Source organism: Ceratotherium simum, chromosome 2 (genome assembly GCF_057802395.1).
Source record: "Ceratotherium simum simum isolate JZ-2026a chromosome 2, ASM5780239v1, whole genome shotgun sequence".
Lineage (NCBI taxonomy): Eukaryota > Metazoa > Chordata > Mammalia > Perissodactyla > Rhinocerotidae > Ceratotherium > Ceratotherium simum.
In genome coordinates, this window is record NC_141901.1 from 98,252,577 (window position 1) to 98,275,506 (window position 22,930).

The 22,930-nt window shown below is 52.7% G+C and overlaps 1 protein-coding gene across 2 annotated transcripts in view; it reads left to right on the forward strand.

The window, feature by feature from the left end:
- The window catches only part of KANK4 (KN motif and ankyrin repeat domains 4), a 62,839-nt gene extending 41,842 nt beyond the window's left edge, over positions 1-20,997 (forward strand). For both annotated transcript variants that reach the window (XM_087417125.1, XM_004431433.3), the window contains 7 exons: positions 381-492; positions 3,107-3,325; positions 4,979-5,066; positions 7,119-7,338; positions 13,165-13,307; positions 13,780-13,980; positions 19,105-20,997. In XM_087417125.1, the coding sequence (XP_087273251.1) occupies positions 381-492; positions 3,107-3,325; positions 4,979-5,066; positions 7,119-7,338; positions 13,165-13,307; positions 13,780-13,980; positions 19,105-19,209 (1,088 nt within the window). In that variant the 3' untranslated portion in view covers positions 19,210-20,997. The remainder of the gene's footprint in view (positions 1-380; positions 493-3,106; positions 3,326-4,978; positions 5,067-7,118; positions 7,339-13,164; positions 13,308-13,779; positions 13,981-19,104) is intronic.
- Positions 20,998-22,930: the final 1,933 nt, after the last annotated feature.

Below are 22,930 nucleotides of genomic sequence, written 5' to 3' on the forward strand. Positions count from 1 at the left end.
GGAGCAGCGGCGGAGCAGGAGTCTGGGAGCCAAGTTCGGCTCTGGCTCTGCCGTTGCCTGAGCAAATGTGAGCCTCCGATGTCCCAGCTGTGAGGTGGGGACAACAAAGGCACCTGGCTGTCCTAGAGAGGGCTCCTGTAACTCTGCTCTGAGATCCACACAGGGGGCTTTGTGATCAGCGACAGCTCGGCTGGCGTTGACCAGAAGGCTGGGCCTCCTCAAAGACCTTCAAAATATTTGATTGACATCATTTAGTTCCCTGTCCCTTTCTGCTTCCTCGCACACCTTCAGTCTGAATCCCCTGAAAGCAAAGGTCTGGTTTTGCTGCATTCTGGGGTATCCCCAAGATTCTTCTAACCTGTGATGTTGTGTCTGCCTAGAGATCTCCCCGTCGACCAGCCTTAAATCCATAATGAAAAAGAAAGACTATGGCTTCCGTGCAGGAGGTAATGGGACCAAAAAGAACCTTCAGTTTGTTGGGGTTAACGGTGGGTAAGCATCGCTCGTGACGCCCCATCACCTCCCTCCACGCTTGCTCTCCCGCGTCCTCCTCACCCTCTCTGTGTTGTCCTCGGCACTCTCTCTTCCTATGGGGAGGCATCTGGTTTTCATTCTTCTTCAAGGGAATTAATCTCAACAGCCCTTTAAAACCCCATCTCGGGTTTGCATGTGTTTGGCTCTTTGCCAGCGGTGGTGGTCTGTTGGATCCTGTGCTTTGATACGTCTTGGCCTGGTCCCCTGGGGCCAGGATGCCAGGTGGCATTTGGGAGTTTGGGGGGCACATGGGCCCTTTAGGGAAGACATTTAATCTGGACCACAACACTGAAACTGGGGCAGACTCTTGATTTGTTGAGCTTCAAACTTCATCCATTTAATTTTTTTTCTTGCTTTTACTAACTTATTGCAAACCAAACCAACCTTTTTTAGGATGAAGAAAAACAACCAATGTCTATTGACTCAGAGCATGAACCACACCTTATATATTCTAGAGAGTGGATCATTGGATTTAGAATATTTTCTAAGTCAGTCATTCAACAAACATTTATTAAATGCCAGCAGTGTATTAGGTGGTGGGTATAACCCACAGTTGGAACGTGGGCAGAGATAAGACGAGAAGTAGAGACGTGCTGAGACGCTGGGATGAATTCCAGTGGAGGAGGAAGCACAGGCTGCTGTGGAAGCCCAAAGCGGGCACCTGGCCGGTAGAGGGCCTGGGGGGCTGACCGGAGCGGTCAGAACCCGGTTAATTGGGTCAGACCAGAGGGAAGACGCCAGATCCAAACAAGGTGACGTCACAGTTGCAGGTCTTGTGAGAGAAACGTCAGAAATGGTGGAACGGGATGACAGGGGAGTTGCTGTTCCCATGCTTGCTAAGGTCAGACCCCAGGCCCAGGAGAAACCTTGTTTTGAGCTGTCAGCAGTTCATGTGCAGAACAGGGAATCAGCCCGATCTGAGTCTGAAGCAGGTCCTGGCTCCCCCTGCTTAGACGGCCCCCAGTCCTCGTGCTGTCCCCAAGCCTGGAAGCCCATCTCCGGGCCTAGCCTGTCTCTCCCCCCCTGCCGGCTCCTGCCTTTCTTCCCTCTGTCAGGCCCATCTCGGGGCCTTTGCATCTGCTGCCCCATTTACAGAGCTCCTCCCCCAGGTGGTCCTCAGCGTTTGTCACTTTGGTGCAGTGTCTCAGCCTTGAAACCCTGGCCAAGCCTTAAAAAATACCGATGCCTGGGTCCCCCCTGAAGACTCTAGTTTAGTTAGTCTGGGGTGCAGGACAGGTATTGGGGATTTCAGACACCCTCAGGTGATTCTGGTGTTGAAACTGCTGCTCTGATTCAAGCAGCCGCTCTGCCCATCAATCTGCCCCAGGCCCTTTACTATGGTATTCACTGTTCTGATCACCATCTGAGTCTATTATATAGTTTACAGGTTTATTTTCTTCCTTTCCCCACTGGAAAATGAGCTCAGTTAGGACAGGACTTTGGTGCAGCACTTAGAACAGCGTCTGGCACAGAGTAGATGCTTAATAAATTTCTGTTGAATGAATGAATGAACTTCCAGGTGAAGTTTTTATGAGAGCAATTCTAAGACGAGAACTGCTTGGTAAACGTAGTATGTCTCCCACTCTCTTAATCACAAAACCGGAAAGTTGTTCCAAGCACGAGAGGAAGAAATAGCTGGGTTTAAGCAGGACAGAATGCGAGCATAGCAGGGAGCAGGCTGGGTTTGCAAATCCAGTGAGCCCGGGGTCGTTATGTGGGGCCACGTTCAGAGGGAGAGCATGGGGGGGCTCCGTGGAAGTGTGGCCACTCGTCTCCCCTGGTCTCTGTGGCAGTGTCCAGTGGCCCCAGAACCTGAAATCTTCCTCTTAACCCTGGCATCCTCCCTCGGGGTCTCCTGTTGACATCAGCAGGGGGATCAATAAATCTTCCGGGACCTGCCTCCGTGCTCTCTGGTCAGCCTCCTCAGTAGAGTCGCATATGAGTGAACAGAAGGATCATGGCCGGGGAGGGAGAGCCACGCATCATGTGGCCTGTGCCCTCACTTTTGCTGTTCCAAGCAGTAGTTTAAACAGGCTGCAGCTGAGAAAGGCCGATGCTGGGTTCAGGTATCCTGGAACTCTGCTGGGAGCAGACACAGGTGTTCCTCCCTTGTCGGGGGTAAGCCGTGTGACAGCAGGGACCAAGGAGAGGTCTCACAGCCACCCAGTTCAGAGAACTCAGGTGGGGTGGGGCTGTTTGCCTAGATCTGGGCCCCTCTCTGGACTGGGCATTAGGATTCCAGAAGCAGATGCTTTCGTGAGAACCCTGCCTGTCTGGATCATGTGGAGGCAGAGGCCAGTCAGGGCTTGGCTGTTTATGTGCTCGCTGCAAAGAGCTTAGTTATCTTTTCTCCCCAGTGGCCTCTAGCCTTTGAGCCAGAGCTCTTGACCGCCTGTTTCTCTGACAGTGAGGTTCCTGGGAGACCCCCTCCAGGCCTGTGGGTGTAGAGAATGGAGGAGGAGGTTAGGAAGCTGGGAAGTCTTAGCTAATGCCCACCTAGTCCTCATTCGTGTTGACATGGGCGGGCGTTGGGCAGGACACACAGACGAGTGACCTCTGTCTCCTTCCCCAGCTACGAGACCACCTCGAGCGAGGAGACCAGTGATGAGGACAGCTCCCCAGAGGACCTGTCTGACAGCGAGGCTGAGAAGAAATGTGAGGGCCTGGAATACAGGCGGGGCAAGGATGCCCACCCCAGCAGCAAAGCGGGGCAGGGTGTCCCTGAGGGCACTGGCAGCGCAGGCCAGGAGAGTGGGCCTGGGGAAGAGCTCCCCCGCCCCAAGGCTGAGAGGTGAGTCAGAGGGGCACCGACAGGGGCGCTCGACCCTGGAGAAAGGGCAGGGGTGGTTGTTCACCCCTTTTTCCAATCCTTATTCATTCCTTCATCCATCCACTCACCAGTGTTCATTGAGTTTCTGTTCTACACCAGGTACTGTACACTAGTTGAACTAGACAGACGTGACTCCTGTCTTCACAGGAATACTGTCACAGACTGTCATGAAGCCAACATCGTCCTCACTCTGAACACGTGAAGGACTTTACATGTATTATCTCATATAATCCTTGAACAATCCTGCAAGGTAGAAAGTATGACCATCCTCACTTTACAGATGTGGAAACAGAGGCCTAGAGAAGTTAGGGGACCCAGGGCTTCTCCGATCTTTCCCACATGCTGTCTGCCTGTTCCGTTGGCCGTGCTGACCTAACCCTGCCTTTTAATATGAGGGGAGGTGGTGGGGCCGGCCCCGTGGCTTGGTGGTTAAGTGCGCACGCTCTGCTGCTGGCGGCCCGGGTTTGGATCCCGGGCGTGCACCGACACGCCGCTTCTCCGGCCATGCTGAGGCCGCGTCCCACATACAGCAACTAGAAGGATGTGCAACTATGACAGACAACTATCTACTGGGGCTTTGGGGGGAAAAAATAAATAAATAAAATCTTTAAAAAAATAATAATAATAATATGAGGGGAGGTCGTGTGGCCAGCAAAAGCATCCTGCTTTTGGAGTTGGACACCCCGGGTTCAAATCTCACGTCTGCATGCATTACTCTAGACCAGGTACTTAAGTCGTGGTCACCTCACTTGCCTCATCTGTAAAACGTGGATAATGGCAGCCTGCTAGGTGTGGTCTGAGGACTGGATGAGAAAAGTACGTAAAATGCCCAGTGACGTGCCTGCCACATGATGGGCTCTCAATAAATGGGAGAAGTAAGAACAGTCAGTGCCACTGTCATCGCTGTCACCGTCCCCAGCCTGCTTGCTGGAGCAGTGACGGGCAGTGAGTGTGGCTGACTGTTCAGCAGGTGGACAGGGCTGCTCCAGTGTGGCAGCACCGTAAGGACGTGATGAGAGCGGAGCTTCCCCGTGACCAGTGCCATCGAGTCCCAGCCTGGCCTCTAATGCCGCGTCTGCCATTATGCTAACACAGGAAGGATGCTGGTCATGGAGCATGCCCGGCCTAATTGATTTCCATTTTATTGACTTATTAGCACTATGGTGTCCTTCGTGGAAGAATAACCTGAAGAAATTCGCTGGTATGGATTGGATTCTTTGGATTTGTCAAGTTGCTCCGGCAGAAAATGTTTGATCCAAAGTCAGAAAGACAACCCTCCCTTTCCCGGCATGTCAGGAATTGCTGTTGGGCCTGTGGCCCCCACTTTGGTGGGCCACACTTGGTGATCTGCTCCTGTCCCCCCAAAAACAAAAAAAGCAGGGTGAAAAGGGAAATAGGCTTGACTCACACTTCAGAGGAGTTCAGAAGCCTTGTGGCCAGGAGGCTGTATCCACCTGGATTTCTGAGGAATGAATGCCCCTCATCTGGGGAGTTGCCCAGCTTGGGTGTTTGAGCTGCTGAGAAGTGAAAGAGGAGAGTGAAAGTTGAGGTGGGGATAAGCTTCTTTTTCATCAGCATGGAGTCTGATATATACATATATTTATTTTTCTTTAGATATAAACCCTCAGAAGAGTTCCTTAATGCATGCCGGGCGTTGAGCCAACATCTGCCAGAAACTGCGACCACCACCGACCAACTCTTGGTACCCTGATTTTTCATTGTCGTGTCTGTACTGTTAGTTCCCACTGGGTGACTTTGGTCCCTTGCCTCAGCAGCAGTGTGGCATGCACGCAGCTGTCCCTTTCCTCTGGGCGCTCGCTCATGCGCCCGAACTCTGCTGCCTCAGGGGGCGGACCGTGCTGGGAAAGTGGGAGTGATGCATCTGTGCAAGAGAGCAGGCCTGTGCTTGGGGCGTTACCAGCTGGTATCAGGCATTGCGCCCTGACTGTCAGTCATAAAGCTATTTGTGGCTTAGGCTCAGAATTGCCTTGCAGTTGAGAGAGCTGTGGGTAGAGTGGGAAAGAGCGTGTGGAAGGGGAACCACGGGTTCTGTTCCCAGGAGCGCTGCCTCTGAGATACCGGGCAGGGCAGTTCAATGCTCAGGGCCTTGGTTTCCCCATTGATGAGGTGTGGGTGGTCTCCTTCACCCCCAAGCCCTGGCATTTAACTCTGTAGTCTTTACTGGTTTTCTTGAGGTGCACCTTTGGGTCCAAGACCACAAACAAGAAAATACACCTGTTTCCTCCTTAACACCTTCGTGCCATGGAGATTTAAACACAGAATAATTGGGTTCTACTTGCAATCCAGAGATACTGGAACACAGACACATTTTCCCAAAGTAGGAGAGCAGCTGGTAAGACCCAGCATGTAACAACTTGTAAGCATTTTTAAAGACCATTTTGTTCTTTGCAGAAGAGCCTTAGGAGTAAAAACGATCGATTCAGCCCAACCCATTGTCATTATTTTATCTTAGCTGATTTGGCAAATAACTGTTCCCAGATTGGTAAAGAGCCAATGTGTGATGCGGATGTTGATCGAAACTCCTGTTACTTATTCTTAAGTCAATTACAGAATAAGTTATTTCTTAGCTCTACATTTAAAACCCACCACTATGTTCCTTAATATGAGCATCTTTCTCCAGATTCTCCTGAAGATTCCCTGGATAAAGGAGATAGTCTGATAGATAAAAAGTGTTTCAGCTGCGAAGATTCCACTGTTTCCGCCTAGACGAGTGATCAGAGGCTACGCAGATCTGACACCACATCCATGTTAGGGTCACAGGCCCCCCCCACCTTAGAAACAGAGTATACAAGGACCTCACTCTGTAGAGCCAGGGGAGGTTAGGGAGCCTGCCCTTTTTTCATCCCTGTTTTGTAGACTAGTAAGGTTCAAAAACGTTGTATGACTTCCAGGGTCACATGGCTGAGCCAGGACGTAAGCCTGGCCACCTTGGTTCAGTGACTCCCAATGCAGTGCCTTTTCCAGAATGAGTATGGAATCGTTTCTGATAATCCCATCCCCGTAGTTTCTCCTCCCCTTTAGACAAATGGTCTAAACATGTTCCATGTTGAACACTTAGGTCACGTCACACACGGAGTGGGTGTCATCCGCTCTGGAACTCTCTTCATTCATGGTTCCAAAGGAGCTGAATACTGCAGACAGCGGGGTCCTGCGATGGGTTCTTAAACCATCTTCTCTGAAGGTCCTAGCAAAGCTTAAAAGCCAAAAATAATTCAAGCACGGCTATCTGGGTTTTATTTCAAGCACAAGTTGGGCGTGTTGTTGGTCTTAGCTTTCAGCATGCATTTTTCCCATCACTACAATGTTGTGGCTTTCCAACTATGTGTATTAAAACATGCAGCAGTCCTGGTAGAGTCTGGGCTGAGGTCTGGACAGGCTGGCTGTGCGTGCGTGGAAGAGAGGATCTTGGTTGTCCTGTGCGTGTGGGGATGTGATCTAAGCCTCAGCTTCCACCCAGTGAAGTGCTTTGTTACCGGTTGTCGTGTTGCTCTCCCAGTCTCCCTTTCTGCCTCAATGGGGGGCCAGTCGCGGGGGCCATACTGTGACAGGTTCACAGTATGTTGCTGCGTCCCCAACCCCGCTAGCTCTGAGCCCTCCAGGAGTAAGTTGCATGGGGAGTTGGAGGGACAGAGGTGGAGGCATCAAAAGCTGACTTTTCCCAGTGGAAACGAACACCCCAGCTGGAGCATCTAGGCCAGGTAACCTCTGGACTTGGAATCTTTTGGTGTTTCAGAGGCAGAGCCTGAACACCATCAGGCAAGAGTGGTTCCGCATCTCCAGCCGGAAGTCGTCTAGCCCTGCTGTGGTGGCCGCCTACCTCCACGGGGTCCAGCCTCACTCCCAACACGTCCTCAAGCTGCTTGTCAACCTGGCTGATGGCAACGGGAACACAGCCCTTCACTACAGCGTGTCCCACTCCAACTTCCCTGTCGTGAAGCTGCTGCTGGAGACAGGTCAGAGCTGGCTGCTTCTGTGCAGCCTGCGCCCCTCCCGGAGGGCAGTTCTTGTACCCACTTCTTTCCAGCAAGAGACTCCTCACTGTTCTGAGTTCCTCCTGTATAGGAGCTGGACTGGACCATTTTGCCTTTATAATATCATTTATCCTTCACAACACTCCTGTGATGTGGGTATTATTATTCTCATGTTGCACTTGAGGAAACTGAGGCTCAGAGAGTTATACACTTGCTCAGGTCACAGGGCTGGTAAATGGTCGAGATGGACTTTGTATTCGGTCTGTCCAACCCCAGAGCTATACCACACTGCCCCTAGGAGAGGTCACGTGTTACATCTTCATAAGTACGTTGTAGCAAAGGCCGTGGCTCCGTTTGATCAATTTGACTCAATTTGGCTCAGTCATCCTTCATCAAATATTTGTGGACTACGTGTGAGGTCCATGCTGGCCACCACCAGGGATGCAAAGGTGAGCCAGGTGTGAGCCCTCTGCTTCCCAGGAGGTCACAGCCTGATGATCAGGGTGGAGCAGGGAGACAGCTCACGAGAGAGAGGTACAGAACATGATTCCAGGACAGAAGTGAGACAATGTCCTGTTCAGGGAGCAAGGTACACTGAAGCAGGTGGGATCCAGCAGAGGGAGAAATCTCCCAGAGGAGAACACCAAGGAGGTAAGAAAGGAAAATCTGGAGACCACAAGGCTTCTGGTTGGATTGGGACGTGAATCAAGGTTGAGGAGGTAGGTGGAACCACAGCGTGGAGGACCTTGAGTGCCAGACCGAAGAGTGTGAGCTTGTCTGAAGGCAGCGAGAAGTCAGTCCAGGGTGGTGAACAGGGGAACACCGGAACCAGGCGAGTTCTCCACAGAGGTGAATTTGGTGGTAGGAGCAGGGGCAGGAGGTGGCGGGCCAGGCAGGAGGCCATTGCAGGGTCCACAGAGAGGTAGTGAGGGATCACAATAGGAGAGGGTGGTAGGAATAGAAGAGCAGAAAGCCACTGGGGAGCTAGTGACAGACTGGCTGTGAGGGAGGGGAGTGGGGTTCTCTGATGTGTTGGGCCTGAATGGCTGAGAAGATGGTGCAAAAGGAGGAGAACAAGTGTGGGGGAAGCAAAAAGGATAATTCAGTGTGGGGCAGATTTTGAGTTTCCCGTAGGTCGTCCAGATGGAAGAATCCAGAAGGCTATTGAGAATTCCAGATCCAAAATTAACGGGCAGTAGACTTTTGGGTGGGGCCAGCTAGAGCACAGCCAATGGAGTCCCTTAGGAAAGGAATGCAGATGGAGAAGGGAAGAGGCTGGAGAGGGAAGCCCTGCGGAATGCCTGCATTTAGGGGGAGAGAGAGAGAGCACACCGGTGGGGGAGACCCAGACGAGCTGTGTGAGAAGCAGGAGAAATAACAGAATAGTGGCCAACAGGGACCGATAATGAAGACAACGTCAGGAAGAGAGATCATCCGCTGGGCCAATATGGTAGTACCCTTGAAGGATGATGCCTGGGCTTGGCAGGTTTGGGAGGGGTTCACTGGTGACTTTGGAAACAGCCGTTTCAGGGAGATATTGGGAGGAAGCTGGATTGCAGAGGTGAAAGGAGTGAAGTGGGTGGGTCGGGAAGGCAGTGATGCAGCGTCATGACTGGAGGAGGCAGGAGAGACTGCAGTTATTTTTGTGTGTTTGGGGATAGAGGATACCTGAGCACGTTTGTTGGCTGAGAAGAAGAGTCCAGGGAGGCGGGGAGGGGGACAGAAAGGGAGACAGAGACAGAGATAGAGAGAGAGAGATTAAAGATACAAAGAGGAGAAGAAGCTTGGTCTTGCAGGAGCTGGAAAAACCTGGAATCCACAGCAGATGCAGATGAGGTCAACCTAGTCACGCTGCTGGATATTTGTTCCTTTGAGATGGAAATGAAAGGAAGGGAAGGTGGTAAAGGTCCAGAGAGATGCTGAGGAGGAAGAAGAGACATGAAGGCCACTTGCTTTTTGATCTTGGCCTTGATCTTCTCGGGAAAGAGAGATCGGGTTCCGGGTTGTGCAATCTGGAAAGGGGTGGTTAATAGTCAAAGAACTCTGTGAGGATTGCTGAGCGTCCCCATGGTCTGCTGACACCAGAGCACAGGGCTCAGAGTGGACTTTCAGCAGCGTCTGTGACAACATCAAGCAGCCTGGGAGTGACGGTGTGGACAGGTGGGTGATGGGGCTGACTGAAGGTGTGTGGGTCCCCGAAATGTCATCTATGAGTTAGGGAGGCTGTCGGGGGGATATCTAGGAGGGTCCCTACCAGAGGTTAAGCCCCAAATGCTCTCCACAGATTAGGCCCTCGGCTGAGCACCCGGCATATGAGATCTCATTTAATCCCATAATGATCGTATTAATAGGGATGATTATCCCTGTTTTATGGATGACGAAAGTGACGCTCAGGAAAGTCGACAGGCTTGCCCGAGATCACGTCACAACTAAGTGTGCTGCTGGGGTTTGAAGTCAACACCATTGAGCTGTTCTTCTCATTCCTGGCATCCAGGAAGTGGAGCACTTGCTGGATCTGTAAGCCTTATTAGGAGGCTGGAGGGGGAGTTTAAATGGGCATCGGAAAGTCTGAATTCTGGTTGCAAGAGCTTTCTCCCAACTTGGATCTTGTCCACCAGCTTAAACCCCTCCCACGGCCTCCCATAGCTCTTAGAATGGAAGGCAGCTTCCTCAGCCTGGCCCTCAGCAATCCCAGATGGCCTGGCTCCCACCTGCCTTCACTCTCTCTGCCATCACCACCATCCTCCTTCCCTCCCCTCCAGCCACGTGGCCTCAAACTCGCAGAGCGCATTCCCTCCTTGGGACCTTTGCCCTTGCTTTGTAGCTGGAGTCTCTTCCCTGAAACTCTTCTCATGACTGGCTCCTTCTCGTCCTTCAAGTGACAGCTCAGATGTCACCTCAGCAGGCTTCCTGGTGACTCCATCTGAAGTGGCCGCCCCGTCTCTCTCTCTCTAGGGGAACACCTTGTTTCTTTCTTTCGATGATCTTTGCTTGTCACTTCTACCCAACAGAACTCAGGTAACTCAGTCATGGGGGCTTCTGTCGTCTTGTCCCTTTCAGTATCCCCAGCACCTAGACGAGTTCCTGGCTTATAGTAGGTGTTGAGTGAATCTATCTGTTAAGTGACCCCTGGGAGCTAGGTTAAATTCCAGGAAATTTTCAGTTCTCCAGAATTCCGTCAAGCGCTCTTCACCTGAATGGATAGGTGACGTACATAATGACAGCCCCAAGTTCTTTCTGCTTCCCACATTATCAAAGGAAGATGCAGTTACAGTTCTAACATGGAGCCGATTTTGTTGGATTTCAGTTCCTCGTGGGTTCATGGGTGCCATAAACGTGGTAGCTGTGTTGAGGAAGGCGCACACCTGAGTGGAGCGTGCCTCTGTGTCCGTTTACCACGTTCGATGTCAGGGGCTGTCAGTAAGAACAACTTCCACTGCTCTTTGAGGGCCTTCCCCACCAGTCACAGTGCTGGTGTGGTACACATATGCACGGCCACATACGGTCCTTGTGGGGACCGTGAGGCAGATATGAGCTGCATTTTCCAGGTGAGCAAACTCAGGCTCAGAGAGGTCAGCTCATGTGGTCAGGGTCACAGAGCCAGTCAGGAGCTAAGCCAGAATTCCAACCATGATCTGTCACCCTCCCAACCTGGGCTTTTTCTGCTACCCCAAACCAGGTTTCAGGGACACTGTGAGACCTTGGAAGCCCCTGTTATGTGCACAAAGAATCCAGAGATGGGGAATGTGGAGCCCTCGTCTTAAGTAGCTCACAGACATGCAGCTGTTAGCAGTTCTCCAGGTGGGCCGGGCCAGGCCCAAGGATGGACGACATCAGATTAGGCTGTTGTAAATTTTTGCTGATGTTAGCTGAGACTCCATCAGTGCTCATCAGCCCTGAAGTGGCTCGGAAGCTTTTCCCTTTAACGACTGGAAGAGCTATGTGGCCACAAGCATGAGGTCTGAAGGGGGCAGGGAGAAGAGGCCGAAAGTGCCGTTCCCTTCCCTCCCTGGAGGAGGGCTGTGGAGGGGGACGGACGGTCACACTCCCAGACCTGGGCTCCCTTCCCTGGGAGTTGTGAAGCATCGGGAAAGCACATTGGAAACTGTGAGGGGCTGCAGGAGGTGACCTGTCTGTGGAGCACAGAGCTCAGTCCTTTGTGACCCGTCCTTCGTTTTGCCAGATGGCCGCTGCAGAGGAGGAGCATGCTTGTCCTCCCCTCCCCTCCAGGCTCCTGGGGGGCTGCCCAGAAGCTTCTGCTGTGAAAGCCCTGGGTCCTCAGCCCTCACTCTGCTGAGCTACAAGTCATGTTTCTGAAGAGAGTAGAGAGAACCACGACCTGAGGCTCATTTACACCTCTCAGAAGCAAATAAAATCGTCCTGGGGTAAAAACAGAAGAGTCACTAGCAGGCAGTGCACACAATCCCGTCCTCACCAGGACGGAGCTGGGAGGCCATGCTTGGAGGTGTGATTCAGCTTTCCTGGCCCAGCTGCTCATGACAGCGGTCAGAGGAGCTTTGGGGAGGAAAGTGCTGATTTCTCTGTATCCGCCGGCATCCTGGTATCACTGTGGTACATTTCTGAAAAATTGTTGGGGTTGGCTGGAGGGAATGTCGGCCAATGTTGGTTTTTCCCTTGCACGGAACTTGTCAGTATCCGTGACTGACATTTTTTTAAAAACCAGATGTGTTACAATGCATACCCAAGTCTTCCTGAGCGAGTAGCAAGGATATAAAGACAATAATACCGTTCTGGACAATAATAATAACAACACTTAACACTTTCTGAGTGTTTACTATGTGCTAGGTGCTGTGCTAAGTGCTTTTGGTATTTGAACTCATTAAATTTCTATTATCATCCCCATGTCACAGAGGAAATGCTAAGAAAGGCCCGGTGACTCGATCTCTGAGATAGTTTTACTATTGTCCAAACATAGGTTTTTCACATAAGCAGTGGTACTGGGAGGATCTGCTTTCCCACACAGCATCTCCCGTGAGAGGGGGGATGTTGACACAGCAGACAGCAGGCTGATAACCTCCTGCGCCTCCTTTGGTGGGAGGGATAGGAATGCACATCCCCAGGGTTACAAAGCAGAAATTTCTTTTGAGTTCTCATTTAATACTTCATCTTAAAACTATGCCAGTTTTTCCTTTTTGTGAAATGTATATTCTTAATTGCTTTAATATAAAAATGTATGGAGTCGTTTTCCCCTCCGTTTTTCAAATGAGATGGTTATTCCTGGAAGATTCCCCATGTTTATCCTGTGGCATTCTCATGCCCCTTGGTACATTGCACAATGTATCACTAGGCCTTTGGAAGGACCTGCAAACACAGCCATCAGCTTAGGAGACACACACAGGCACAGAGAGAGTGAAATCTGAAGTTGCGGCCATGGGTGACATGGGGCCGGGTGAGTGGTGGGCTCTGGAGCCTGACAGACCTGAGTCCTGGTCTCACCTCACCTTCGCTTGGGCAGTTTATGTAGCTTCACTGGCCTTCAGTGTCCTCATCTGTGAAATGGGAACATGTCTTGGGCTCCGCTTTAGGAAATAAAGCCATGGTATTGGCCCCCTTGGCCATCTCTGACTCTGCCGTCAACCTTTCTTGCTGGGTATCCTCAGAAAACTTGTAAAGAAAAGTAGCCACTTTGAAGGGCTGCTAAAACTGTCAAACATGGATTCAACCACTGGGAAAGGATTGCCCTGTTCCGTGGCCTTTTAGCCAGCAGGCAGCGTCCTGTTGATCAGGCTGGAGCGGGGTCTCGCCCTGGCCCCTCAGGAGCCGTTCCAGTGGCTGCTCCTCTTGCAGGTGTCTGCAGTGTGGACCATCAGAACAAAGCTGGCTATACCGCCGTGATGATCACTCCCCTGGCTTCTGCAGAGAGCCATGAAGACATGGCTGTCGTCCGGAAGCTCTTAAGAGAAGGAAATGTGAACATCCAAGCCACTCAGGTAGGAGGTGTGAACATGATCTCCTCCTTAATAAATGTGGGCACTTCCCAGTTTTATTCTGCCAGTGGGGTGAGAAATTCATGCAGATCCACGTAGGGTTTTTAACTCAAGAGGTCTGGGCTTTCCAAACGGCATCTTTCCAAAGCCTGAACGTTTGATTTCCTCAAAGGCTCCCGAGACCCAGAGGCAGCTGGGACAGAGGTCAGTGAGCTTGTAATCTGTGTCCCAGTCTGAAAGTGGGCAAATTCCATCTGGACTCGACTTCTCGAATCAGATATTCCCACACTTAGCTCCTTGAGAAGGCATTTGCTAGTTGGCTGCTCTAGGAATGCCCTGCAGGTGATCCACCTTGCTCATGAGCCCCAACTCCCAATTCCCACAGGGTGGTGTGAGGGGGACCAGGTCCCCGTGCTGGAGAGGGGTCCTTCCCTGTCAGCCACCACCTCACCGCACGCCTGTGCTCTTTGTGCAGGGAGGCCAGACCGCGCTGATGCTGGGAGTCAGCCACGACAGGGAGGACATGGTCCAGGCACTGCTCAGCTGCCAGGCAGACGTCAACCTGCAGGACCACGAGGGGTCATCGGCCCTCATGCTGGCCTGTCGCCATGGCAACGCTGACATGGTGCGTCTGCTCCTGGCACACCCGGCCTGCGACAGCAGCCTGACTGACAAGGTGAGACTCAGGCGATTAACAAGTAGGTGTTTGCTTCCCTTCCTGAAAAGCGCCTTGCCAGCCAGCGGAATTCAGGGAACCGTCTGGCAGCAGCAACCGAATCAACCTCCTAAGGCTGTTGTGGGATTTAAATGAGATGATCCATGGTGAATGCTGGGAGCGTTGGAGCTGGGGAGCCCCAGACACTAGCCTTTCACCCCATCCTGAGGGGACGTGCCCAGGCCTGGCTGAGGCCCTGAGCCTCCTCTGGTCACGGCAGTAATAGTGCGTGGGCTTTGAGGCAGCAGCTTGGACGGGGACCCCCTGCTGTCTGTGAGGTCTCCCAAAAGGCTGGATAAGGAGCCAAGTGGAAATCAGGTCCCCTCCCGGCAGTGATCCGCCTCACAGGGCAGCCCCTCCATCAAGCCAGCCTGCTCAGGTCGTGCCGCGGACATGTGCTTCTTCCATAAACTGCCTTGTGAGGCACTGGTGAGGATGATGGTGACAGCTAACGTGTGTCAAGAGCTTGGTGCCGGGCGCTGTACTGAGCGTTCCATCCCACTTAAATCCCACGCCAGCCGGGGAGGGGGCTCTGTGGATGCCCAGTTTGCTCACAGGTGTCCTGGGCTTGGGTGGCTCACCCAAAGTCACAGCGAGTGGAACCAGCTCCGTCCACTCCTAAGCCCACACTCTTAGCTCTGCATCATCGTCACTTGTCACACTGTGGGGCCACGCCTCTGGTTCCTGCTGAGTCCCCAGCACCGAGCAGAGTGTCTGCCACACATCAGGCAGGTGAATCAGTGTTGAATGAGTGAACCCCTGAGCTTGAGATGGACGGTCAGGACGCGGTCGTTTTACTGGTTGTTACGGTAGGTAATAACTCTAGAGTCCTTGTGGGACGTTACCTCGCTGATCCTCCGTCACCCAGCGAGGTAGAGACTGCTGGCCCGTCTTTACCACCAAGGAGACAGGTGTGGAGAGCTTACGTTGCTGTCATGGGTGCAGGCTGCGGGTCCTTGGAGCAGGGATTCAAGCCCCGGCCTGACTCCAGTGTCCTATTGTTGGCACTATCCTCCTCCACACTCTCTTAACACCACAGTTCAGGGCAACAAGGGCCTGGGGAGGGGAGAGAGTCCCCCACCTGCTCTTACTAGGCCACATCTGAACTGCCCAAGATTATTCCATCAGCGATTCAAGCTGCCGGGTCCCTCCCATGCCCAGGAACAGCCACCCCAGTCCAGCGTCTCAGGTCCTGTGAACCCCAGCTCCATCCACGGCTGTATCCGAGATAATGAGAGAACACAGACCCTCCTGAAATGCACGTGGGAACATGGGCTGCTGGAAACAAGAACCTCCTTGTCCAAACACTGTACAGTCAGACAAAGGATCTGCGTTAATGAGCCCCCACAAGGTCGCCCTGAGGCAGGAGGAGGCAGCCCCTCAAACTGGAGCAGGCCAGGGCCTCTTAGAAGAGACCACTGCTATTGCCCGAGGAGGCCTGAGAGGCAGGCCCGTGGGACAGGGCGTGTGAGCCCTGAAGGTCCCTGGTAGCTGGCTAATCATCAGTGAATCTGGACACCTCTGCAGGTGGGTCACAGACGAGAGGTCAGTGGCTGCTCTGAGGAGGTGGAGGAAGGGCCCTCGAGGGGGCTCCGCTGTGCTTCAGACAAATCGAGTGACTGTGAGAAGCGTGGACTTAAATACTCATGAGCGTGAAAGTGGGTTTAGTGACTGTGTGCCCTCGGGCAGGTCACCTGGCCACTCGGAGCCTCTGTGTGCTCGTCTGTAAAGGGGGCTAGTAACAGACCGTCCCTAAGTGTGGGGATGTTGATGAGGCCGGTACTCGACACCTAGGAGATACCCACTCGACGGGAACTGTCACCGCTGTGAAGGGGTGAACAGTGGTGGCTGATGCGAAGCAGCCCCACAGGACTGAGTGGGGACCTCGCCTGCACAGGCAGGGCCTGGAGGGAGTAGGGAGGGTGAGGGTCTGGGGTTAGGAGAGCCAGTCAGAGAGGCCTGGCCCCCAAAGGGAGAAGGGGCTTTCATTCGGGGTGACTTTGCCCCCCAGGGGAGACTCGGCAGTGTCTGGGGACATTTTTATTTGTCACAAGTGGGGGAGGGGTGTTCCTCGCTTCTAGTGGGTCGAGGCCGGGACGCTGCTCAAGTTCCTGCGAGGCACGGGAGCAACGAAGGATCACAGCTTACCCGGCCCAACACGTCGACAGCGCCATGGTTGAGGAAGCTGATGTAGGCGCGTGCTGCGGTCCAGGTGGGCCCAGATGGCCGTCTCAGTCAAGTGCTGGACCAGGGAGAGCCAGACCGGGGTCTGGGACAGGCCGGCTGCAGGTCAGGCCTCGAAGCCTGGGGCGGGGCACTGACCGCCTATAGGAGAGGGTGGCGGAAGGTGGGGAGGTGAGGGAGGGCGGGTAAGCGCAGGGGCCCGGCCTTGGGCAGCGGGCCGGCGGAGGTTCTGGACCCCGCTCACGCCCGGTCACCTGCTGCCTGCTTGGTCAGGGTTGACTCAGGGTCACACCCAAATCCCCCAAAGGTGCTGTGCTGAGAAGTCTCTGCGGGAGACGGGCCTGTGACTGGGCCGACGGCCACCGAGCCCCCTGCTGGAGCTTCCACTTGGGGGCGAGTCCGCCCCTCTCGTGATCACCGTATCACGTCAGCGGTCAGCTTTCCCACGGAGGCTTAGATGCAGGCCCAGGTTATCTGATAATTCCCTCGGAAAACTGAGAGAATTCAGGTCCTGAAATTGGTTTCTCTCATCCCGCCAACATTTAAAGGTTGATGTAAATGCAGAACCCCCAGAACAGCAGGCAAGGCACTTCCCCTGGGTTAGAAGGTTGTTCAAGAAAGTAGTCACCCAGCCTCTTGGGGCTGCCAGAGTGACAGGACCGGGAGGTGGTGAGGACTGAGCCTGACCCAGGCTCGCCTTTGACGGCTTGTTTGGCAGCCATCAAATTGAGAGCTTCCCGAAGGCAGAGACGATGCCTCCCCATCTTTGCCTGATACATGGTGGGTTCTTGGTGAGCTCTTATCGTATTGAAGGCTACTTTCCACACACACACACACGTGCATGCACGCGCACACACACAGGTCCTTTCAGTATCCTCAGGCCTGCAGTCTCGCCGAGCAGGGCTTGCCGTGCCTGGTCCCACTGCAGCTGCATGCTGTGGGCTCGTTCCCGTGTGAGGGACACATGCTCCCAGATGGTGTCCAACCACACTTTCTGAGTTGAACGTGGTCCCTCATCTCCACATCTGCAGCTGAGGAGCTCACAGACGCAGGCTGTTGTCTTCAGGCAGGCTCAGTTCAAAGTTCAAAGGTGCATGTGTCCCTGGGCCTCCCTGTGCTCTTTCCCATCACAGCGGTAATCACACCGTCTCTGTGTTTACACAGAGTCTCTGGGTTGACAGAGAGCAGCGATGGAGGCCAGAGTGCAGGGGACGGGCCTAAACAAACCAGGCCCGTCTGTGGGGCTTTTACAAGACTCCTCTGCTGGATGTCTTTGCTTCCTTCCAGACTTGTCCAATCTAAGAGAACACTCACGAGGATTTAGGGTGCTCTGGGTCTTCATCAGCTTGAAAGCATACCTCTCTGGTACCGTCCAGCTCCCCTTTCCGACAGTGCTAACTGAGGCCCACCAAAGGCAGGCACGGGGCCAGGGCTGGGCCAGCAGGAACAGGCCAGAGCCCGGCCCGACCTCGTGAAGACAGCGTTATCACATAACCCACACCACCAGCTCATAAAGGGCGGTGAAAGGAAGGTACAGGGGTCACGGGGCCTTTTCAGAGAAAGAACTTCCTAGGTTTTATGAAGCCCATGTGCCGTCCTTGGGGGTCCTGCTGAAATGCGCCCCCTACACACACACAGACACACACACACATACACACCAGTCATCATCCCCGAGTGCACTCTGCTCCCCTTCTGGGCTGTGAGGCCCTTTGCCTGCATTATGGTTACTGACTGGACTCCATCCTGCGCACAGAAAAGAGACTGCAGAGTTTTGAGCCGAGCGTGGACACCTCCCACCGGCTTCTGCAGATGTTTCCCGTTTTAGGAAGCGATCCCATCCATACACAGTGGGAACGACCTGGTGGGTCTTGGGTGCCCCCCACGTTATCAAACCCATTTTTTATGCAGCAAGATGTAAGAATATTCACACCAACTAGGCTAAATAAGGATCATAGACAGCCTCAGGTCGGGTTTTCCCTCCAAAGGGGTTACCAAAAAAGTGGTTTGGGGAGCTGTTTAGATTTCAGAGTTCTGGCTGTGAGATGGAGCCCACTCCTGAGACTGGCTGCCCTTGCGGAGCTCAGCATCTGCTCATCTCTCTGGAGGAACGGCCGGTGTTGCTGCCGAGAGCCCCTCTGTGCGGCTTCCTCAGGCAGCAGGACCCGCTGCTTCCTGCGTGGCGCCAGCCGTGCAAAAAGCACTCTGGTGTCCTGCACCAGGAGGTAAAAATGTGAGTGTCCTTCCATGCTGCAAGCCCACTTCTACGAGTTGGTCCTTAGGAAGTGATTAGAAATGGGAAAATGCTTTCTGTACTAAGTTATGATGGTGAAGACTTGGAAACAATCTAAGTCTACAGTAGAAGGGAAACAGTTCAGTAAATTGTGGAGTATTATACAACCAATAAGAAAAATTATATGTTATGATGACTGTGTAAGAACAGGGAAAAATCTTATAGCCTACCATGGTAAGTTAAAAATAAAAGCAGATTCAAAATTGATACACACTATCATTCCTCTGTTTAAAAACCAACAACATATTTGCCCAGGAGAAAAGACTGGAGGGAAACACACCAAAATGCGAACTTGCATTTAGGTCCATGTAGTGGAATAACGGAAGAGTTCTTTCCTGTTTCCCAATTTTTTAAAAAAAGTATTAAAAACTAAGCAACGTGTCTTTATTTCCATTGCACGGCTCTCTAGGGGTGAATGCTGTTTCCGTGGAAAGGGGCCCATCGCTCCTGAGCCTCATGCCCTATGAACCCCCTCCTCCCCAAGGGTCTCTGGACACTTGGAATAGACTTCCATGCCCCCTGCATGCCCCCTGCTCCCAACTCGCCCTTCCTCTCTGGGGCGGGAGGCAGCTGGGGTAAAATTTGTTTCTGCTTTTCTTTCTCCCCTGCAGGCTGGCCGAACAGCTTTGTCCATCGTCCTGACATCACCCGCCCACGTGGAAATTGCAGGGCTTCTTCGTGCCCACGCGGAGCAGGGCAGGTCCCTGGGGCCGTAGGGGCTGCGGAAGAGCTGGCAGGGGGAACAAAGGGCTCCCTCTCTGGATCCTCCCTCGCCCTTGGAGAGGGCATGGGTCAGAGCCCGAGGGCTGCCCCTCAAGAGAAGGAACTATGTCAAATATGCACATACATTCCTGCCGTATAATTCTGCTCATTAAGATGCTTTGTAGTTTTGCCTTAGGCCAAGCCCCTAAACTCCGCGGCTGCAGAGCAGGGTGCAAGGCGCAGGGTGCGCTGATGTCTCAGCGTCCCAAACATCCCAGCCTTGAGTTCCTCGTGCCTCCACCCTGTGTAGCACCGTGTAGCAGGCAGGCAGGAGCACATTAGCACAGCAATACTTTTTACATGAAATTTTTAAGTGCATCATCCTTTTGTTTTTTAATCAACTGTATATGAATTTGTCCGTGGAATATGCATGTCTAGAGAGGATGGGAGTTACGCAGCCGCCCTGGCGATCATCCTCTAGAGGACCCCAGGAGAATCACCACGCGGACGGGTGAGACTGAACAAGCCCCCTTTGGGGCCCTTGTTTAGTTGGAGTTGACAGAGAAGTCTTAAATTCCGTCAAGATAGATAGGAAGAAGCACGTTGGCGTCAGTGCCAGATACAGTCTCAACTGTTTCCGAGTCTTCGAGTGGCTCCAGTTTGCTCTAGGGAAATTGGAATTAGGAAATTCAGTGCAGTGATGCACACCAGTGGTGTCTAGGCAGAGTCCAGTTAGACGTCTGCTCTCCTGAATCTGTGAAAGAAACAAATCGATCAGAGCGAGCATCCTCCTGGGTGGGTTATTGTCATCCAGAAGCCCCCGCATTTCCTCCATGGCTGTACCCATGGCCTCATGGTAATCCCCCTCCTTTCCTCTCCTAGCCCTTACGAGCCAACTATGAGGCTCACCTCCCCCAGGCTCTGAGGTTTCCAAGGCTGTTAATTGCAGAACCTGTGGGCCTGGGCTGCAGCAGGAGTGTGGGGCCCCTGGCAGGGCAGGGCAGGGCAGGGCCCACCCTGGGCTGATGTCTCTCTCCAAGGCACAGTTCTTTCTTAAACTTCCATAATCCCAGAAGACCACACGTGCCCGGCTCATATTCAGTAAGTCACTCAAGGTTATCTATGAATTTGTTCTTTCTTAAGTCTCTTATGCAAAAAATCTCCCTTCTATAAAAAGGAGAGACATCTGAGTTCGGTGAGCCTCACATTAAAACTCCATTTTGACTCAGATACCGATTTGCTTGGTGCCCCCTGGGTGAGTTACAGAACCTTGGGCCCCAATTTCATCATCTCTGAAAACGGAAATCACCCTACAACCTACTTCCTGGGGGTGTTGTGCAGGAAACAGCTGATGGAAGTTTTGGAATCCAATTTAATGCACAAAGACCGTCTACAGAGATGGCGCGGGAACTTCTGTATTCCGTCGTAATTCACAAGAGAGGCTCAGAGGCCCAGAGCAGGACGCTGACGCCGGACGGCGTGACTCAGGGGTGGAGACAATGGAGCAAATAATGAGCTAAAAATGCTTTAAATGGGTTTATTTTGACCTCAAAGCACATTTTAAAAGCAAAAGCCTACATTAATAAGTGTCCTAGCCCAGTGCTTCTCCAACTTTGATGTGCGTACAAATCACCTGGAGATCTTGCTAGAACGCAGTAGGGCTGGGGGAGGGAGGGCCTGAGATTGCATTTCTAACCAGTTCCCGGGGATGCTGATGCGGCTGGGCACCCCACACCTGGAGTGCAAGGCTCTGGCCTGTCCTGACTGTGTATTAAAATCCTGCCTCTCACTCTTTTGTCTCAAAGTCTCTTTGCTCTTCTCTGCTCTCAGTTCTCAGGAATTTGCGTGTTTGTCTTATTTGCTGTTGTGTGTCTGCAGACAGCATTGGGGCTCCGTGTCCTGTGCTGCCAACTCAGGGTCTCTTTCTGCATCTCACTTGGGGGTGGCAACTTGCATTTGGTCCCTTTTTTAAATATCTCATTGGAGTCCAGCTATTAAAAACAGCTTCTTTACCAGAGAAGGCAAACTGGTTTTCCTAGAGTTTGAAGCCATTGGGTCATTATCAAGAAGACTTTGTCCATCCTTTCTGAGATTTTTAATAAGTTTCTTTTAATCTTGAGTTGGGCACGTGAACACGTGATCCCATCGGTAATAACTGTTCCGTTGAGCCCGGAAGATGGTGAGATGAACAGCCCGCATCCCTCGTTGTCCTCTAGAATTCAGTCAACAAATAGCCAGCACTGGCTTTTAGAAAGCAGCTGTGGCCCCTCTACAAAAACAGTGTCTAAGGGTACTGTGATCCCAAACCTGGGCTTTCAGGACCCTAAGCCACGGCTCCACTGATGAACACATCTGTCAAGCGCCTGACAACACAGCCTCCAGGCAACATAAATCAGGCTTACTGGGGACAGGGATTAAATCCAGGCCTGGGGAGAGACCCCCAGGTATTTTAGCCCCCTCACTGCCCTCCTGGAGTGTACAAGCTGCTGTGGAAGACAGGACTCGTGTGCCGATAGTAAGGAATGAGACTGGGCAACAGTGCATCCCACAGACATTTCTGGAACGCCCACTGTGTGCAGGCGCTGGGCTCACCTTAGATATATCATAGTGACACGGTTCAGACTGCCATCTCACCATCTGTTTGGGAAAACAGATGGTGAGAAAGAGGTCCAGAATACCACAGAGGTACCAATAAAGAGCACTCGAGCTGGTCTCAGGAAGTCGAGGGGGGCTTCCTGGAAGAAGAGGTATCTGAATTGCAAACTGAAAGATTAGTGGATGTTAGCCAGAAAAGGAAGAGGGGTGAGAGGTGAAAATGTGCCAGGCAGAGGGACCAGACTGCCGAGGCTGAGAGGTGGGAGAGCAGGCATTTGGGGACCTTCATTCAGTTCAATAGGACTGTCATGTAGAGTTGAGTGAAATGCTGAGGTCAGAGGGTGGATCTGGAAGAGATGAGACTGAAAATACGTGGGGATCGGGTCATAAAGTGCCCTACAGCCGTGGTAAGGCTTTGTTCTAAAGGCAGTGAAAGCTATTGGAAACCAGATTCATGATTGAAAAATTCATTCATCTAACTCTCATTTAACACAGACTTATTAGGTCCCTACTTACCTCCAAGTACTGTGCGTGGGGCTGGGGACATACTGGGGGGCAAGGTGGACGCAGAACCTAGGTTTAGCCAGGGAGGAAGACACAAGGCACTTTGGGTCAGTATGGGGCTTGTCGTGACTGGGAAAGACGAGGTGCCCTGGGGATACCTGGGGGAGCCTCAGCCTGTCTGGGTGTGGAGAGGGGTTCCGAAGTCTTCCTGAGGGATATTCAAGCTAGCTGAAGGATGAGTTGGCCTTAGCCAGGCAAAGAGAGCTGAGGAAGAAGCCCGTATAAAGCCTCAAGACGAGGGGAGCACTGACGCGGGGCGTGCAAAGATCCTCAGGGCTCCTGGACTGGAAACACAAGCCACTGCCAGAGGTTCAGACCCGAAGGAAACAGGAAGGCAGGGACACTCAGACCTACGTCTAGAGAGAGCGCGCCCACGTTCCAGGCATGAGTGGACAAACATCGGTGGACTGTCTCCTCCGGATCCTGCGCTCCAGGTTCGTGGTTTGGAGGAGAGACGTTGGCTGACGGTGATGTGTGATGGCGGTCTGCACGGTGCTGTGGACACCGACTCGGCCTCAGGGAGTCAGGCAGTCCTCACAGGAGGCAGCTTTTGAGTCAAGCCATGAGGAAGTGTAG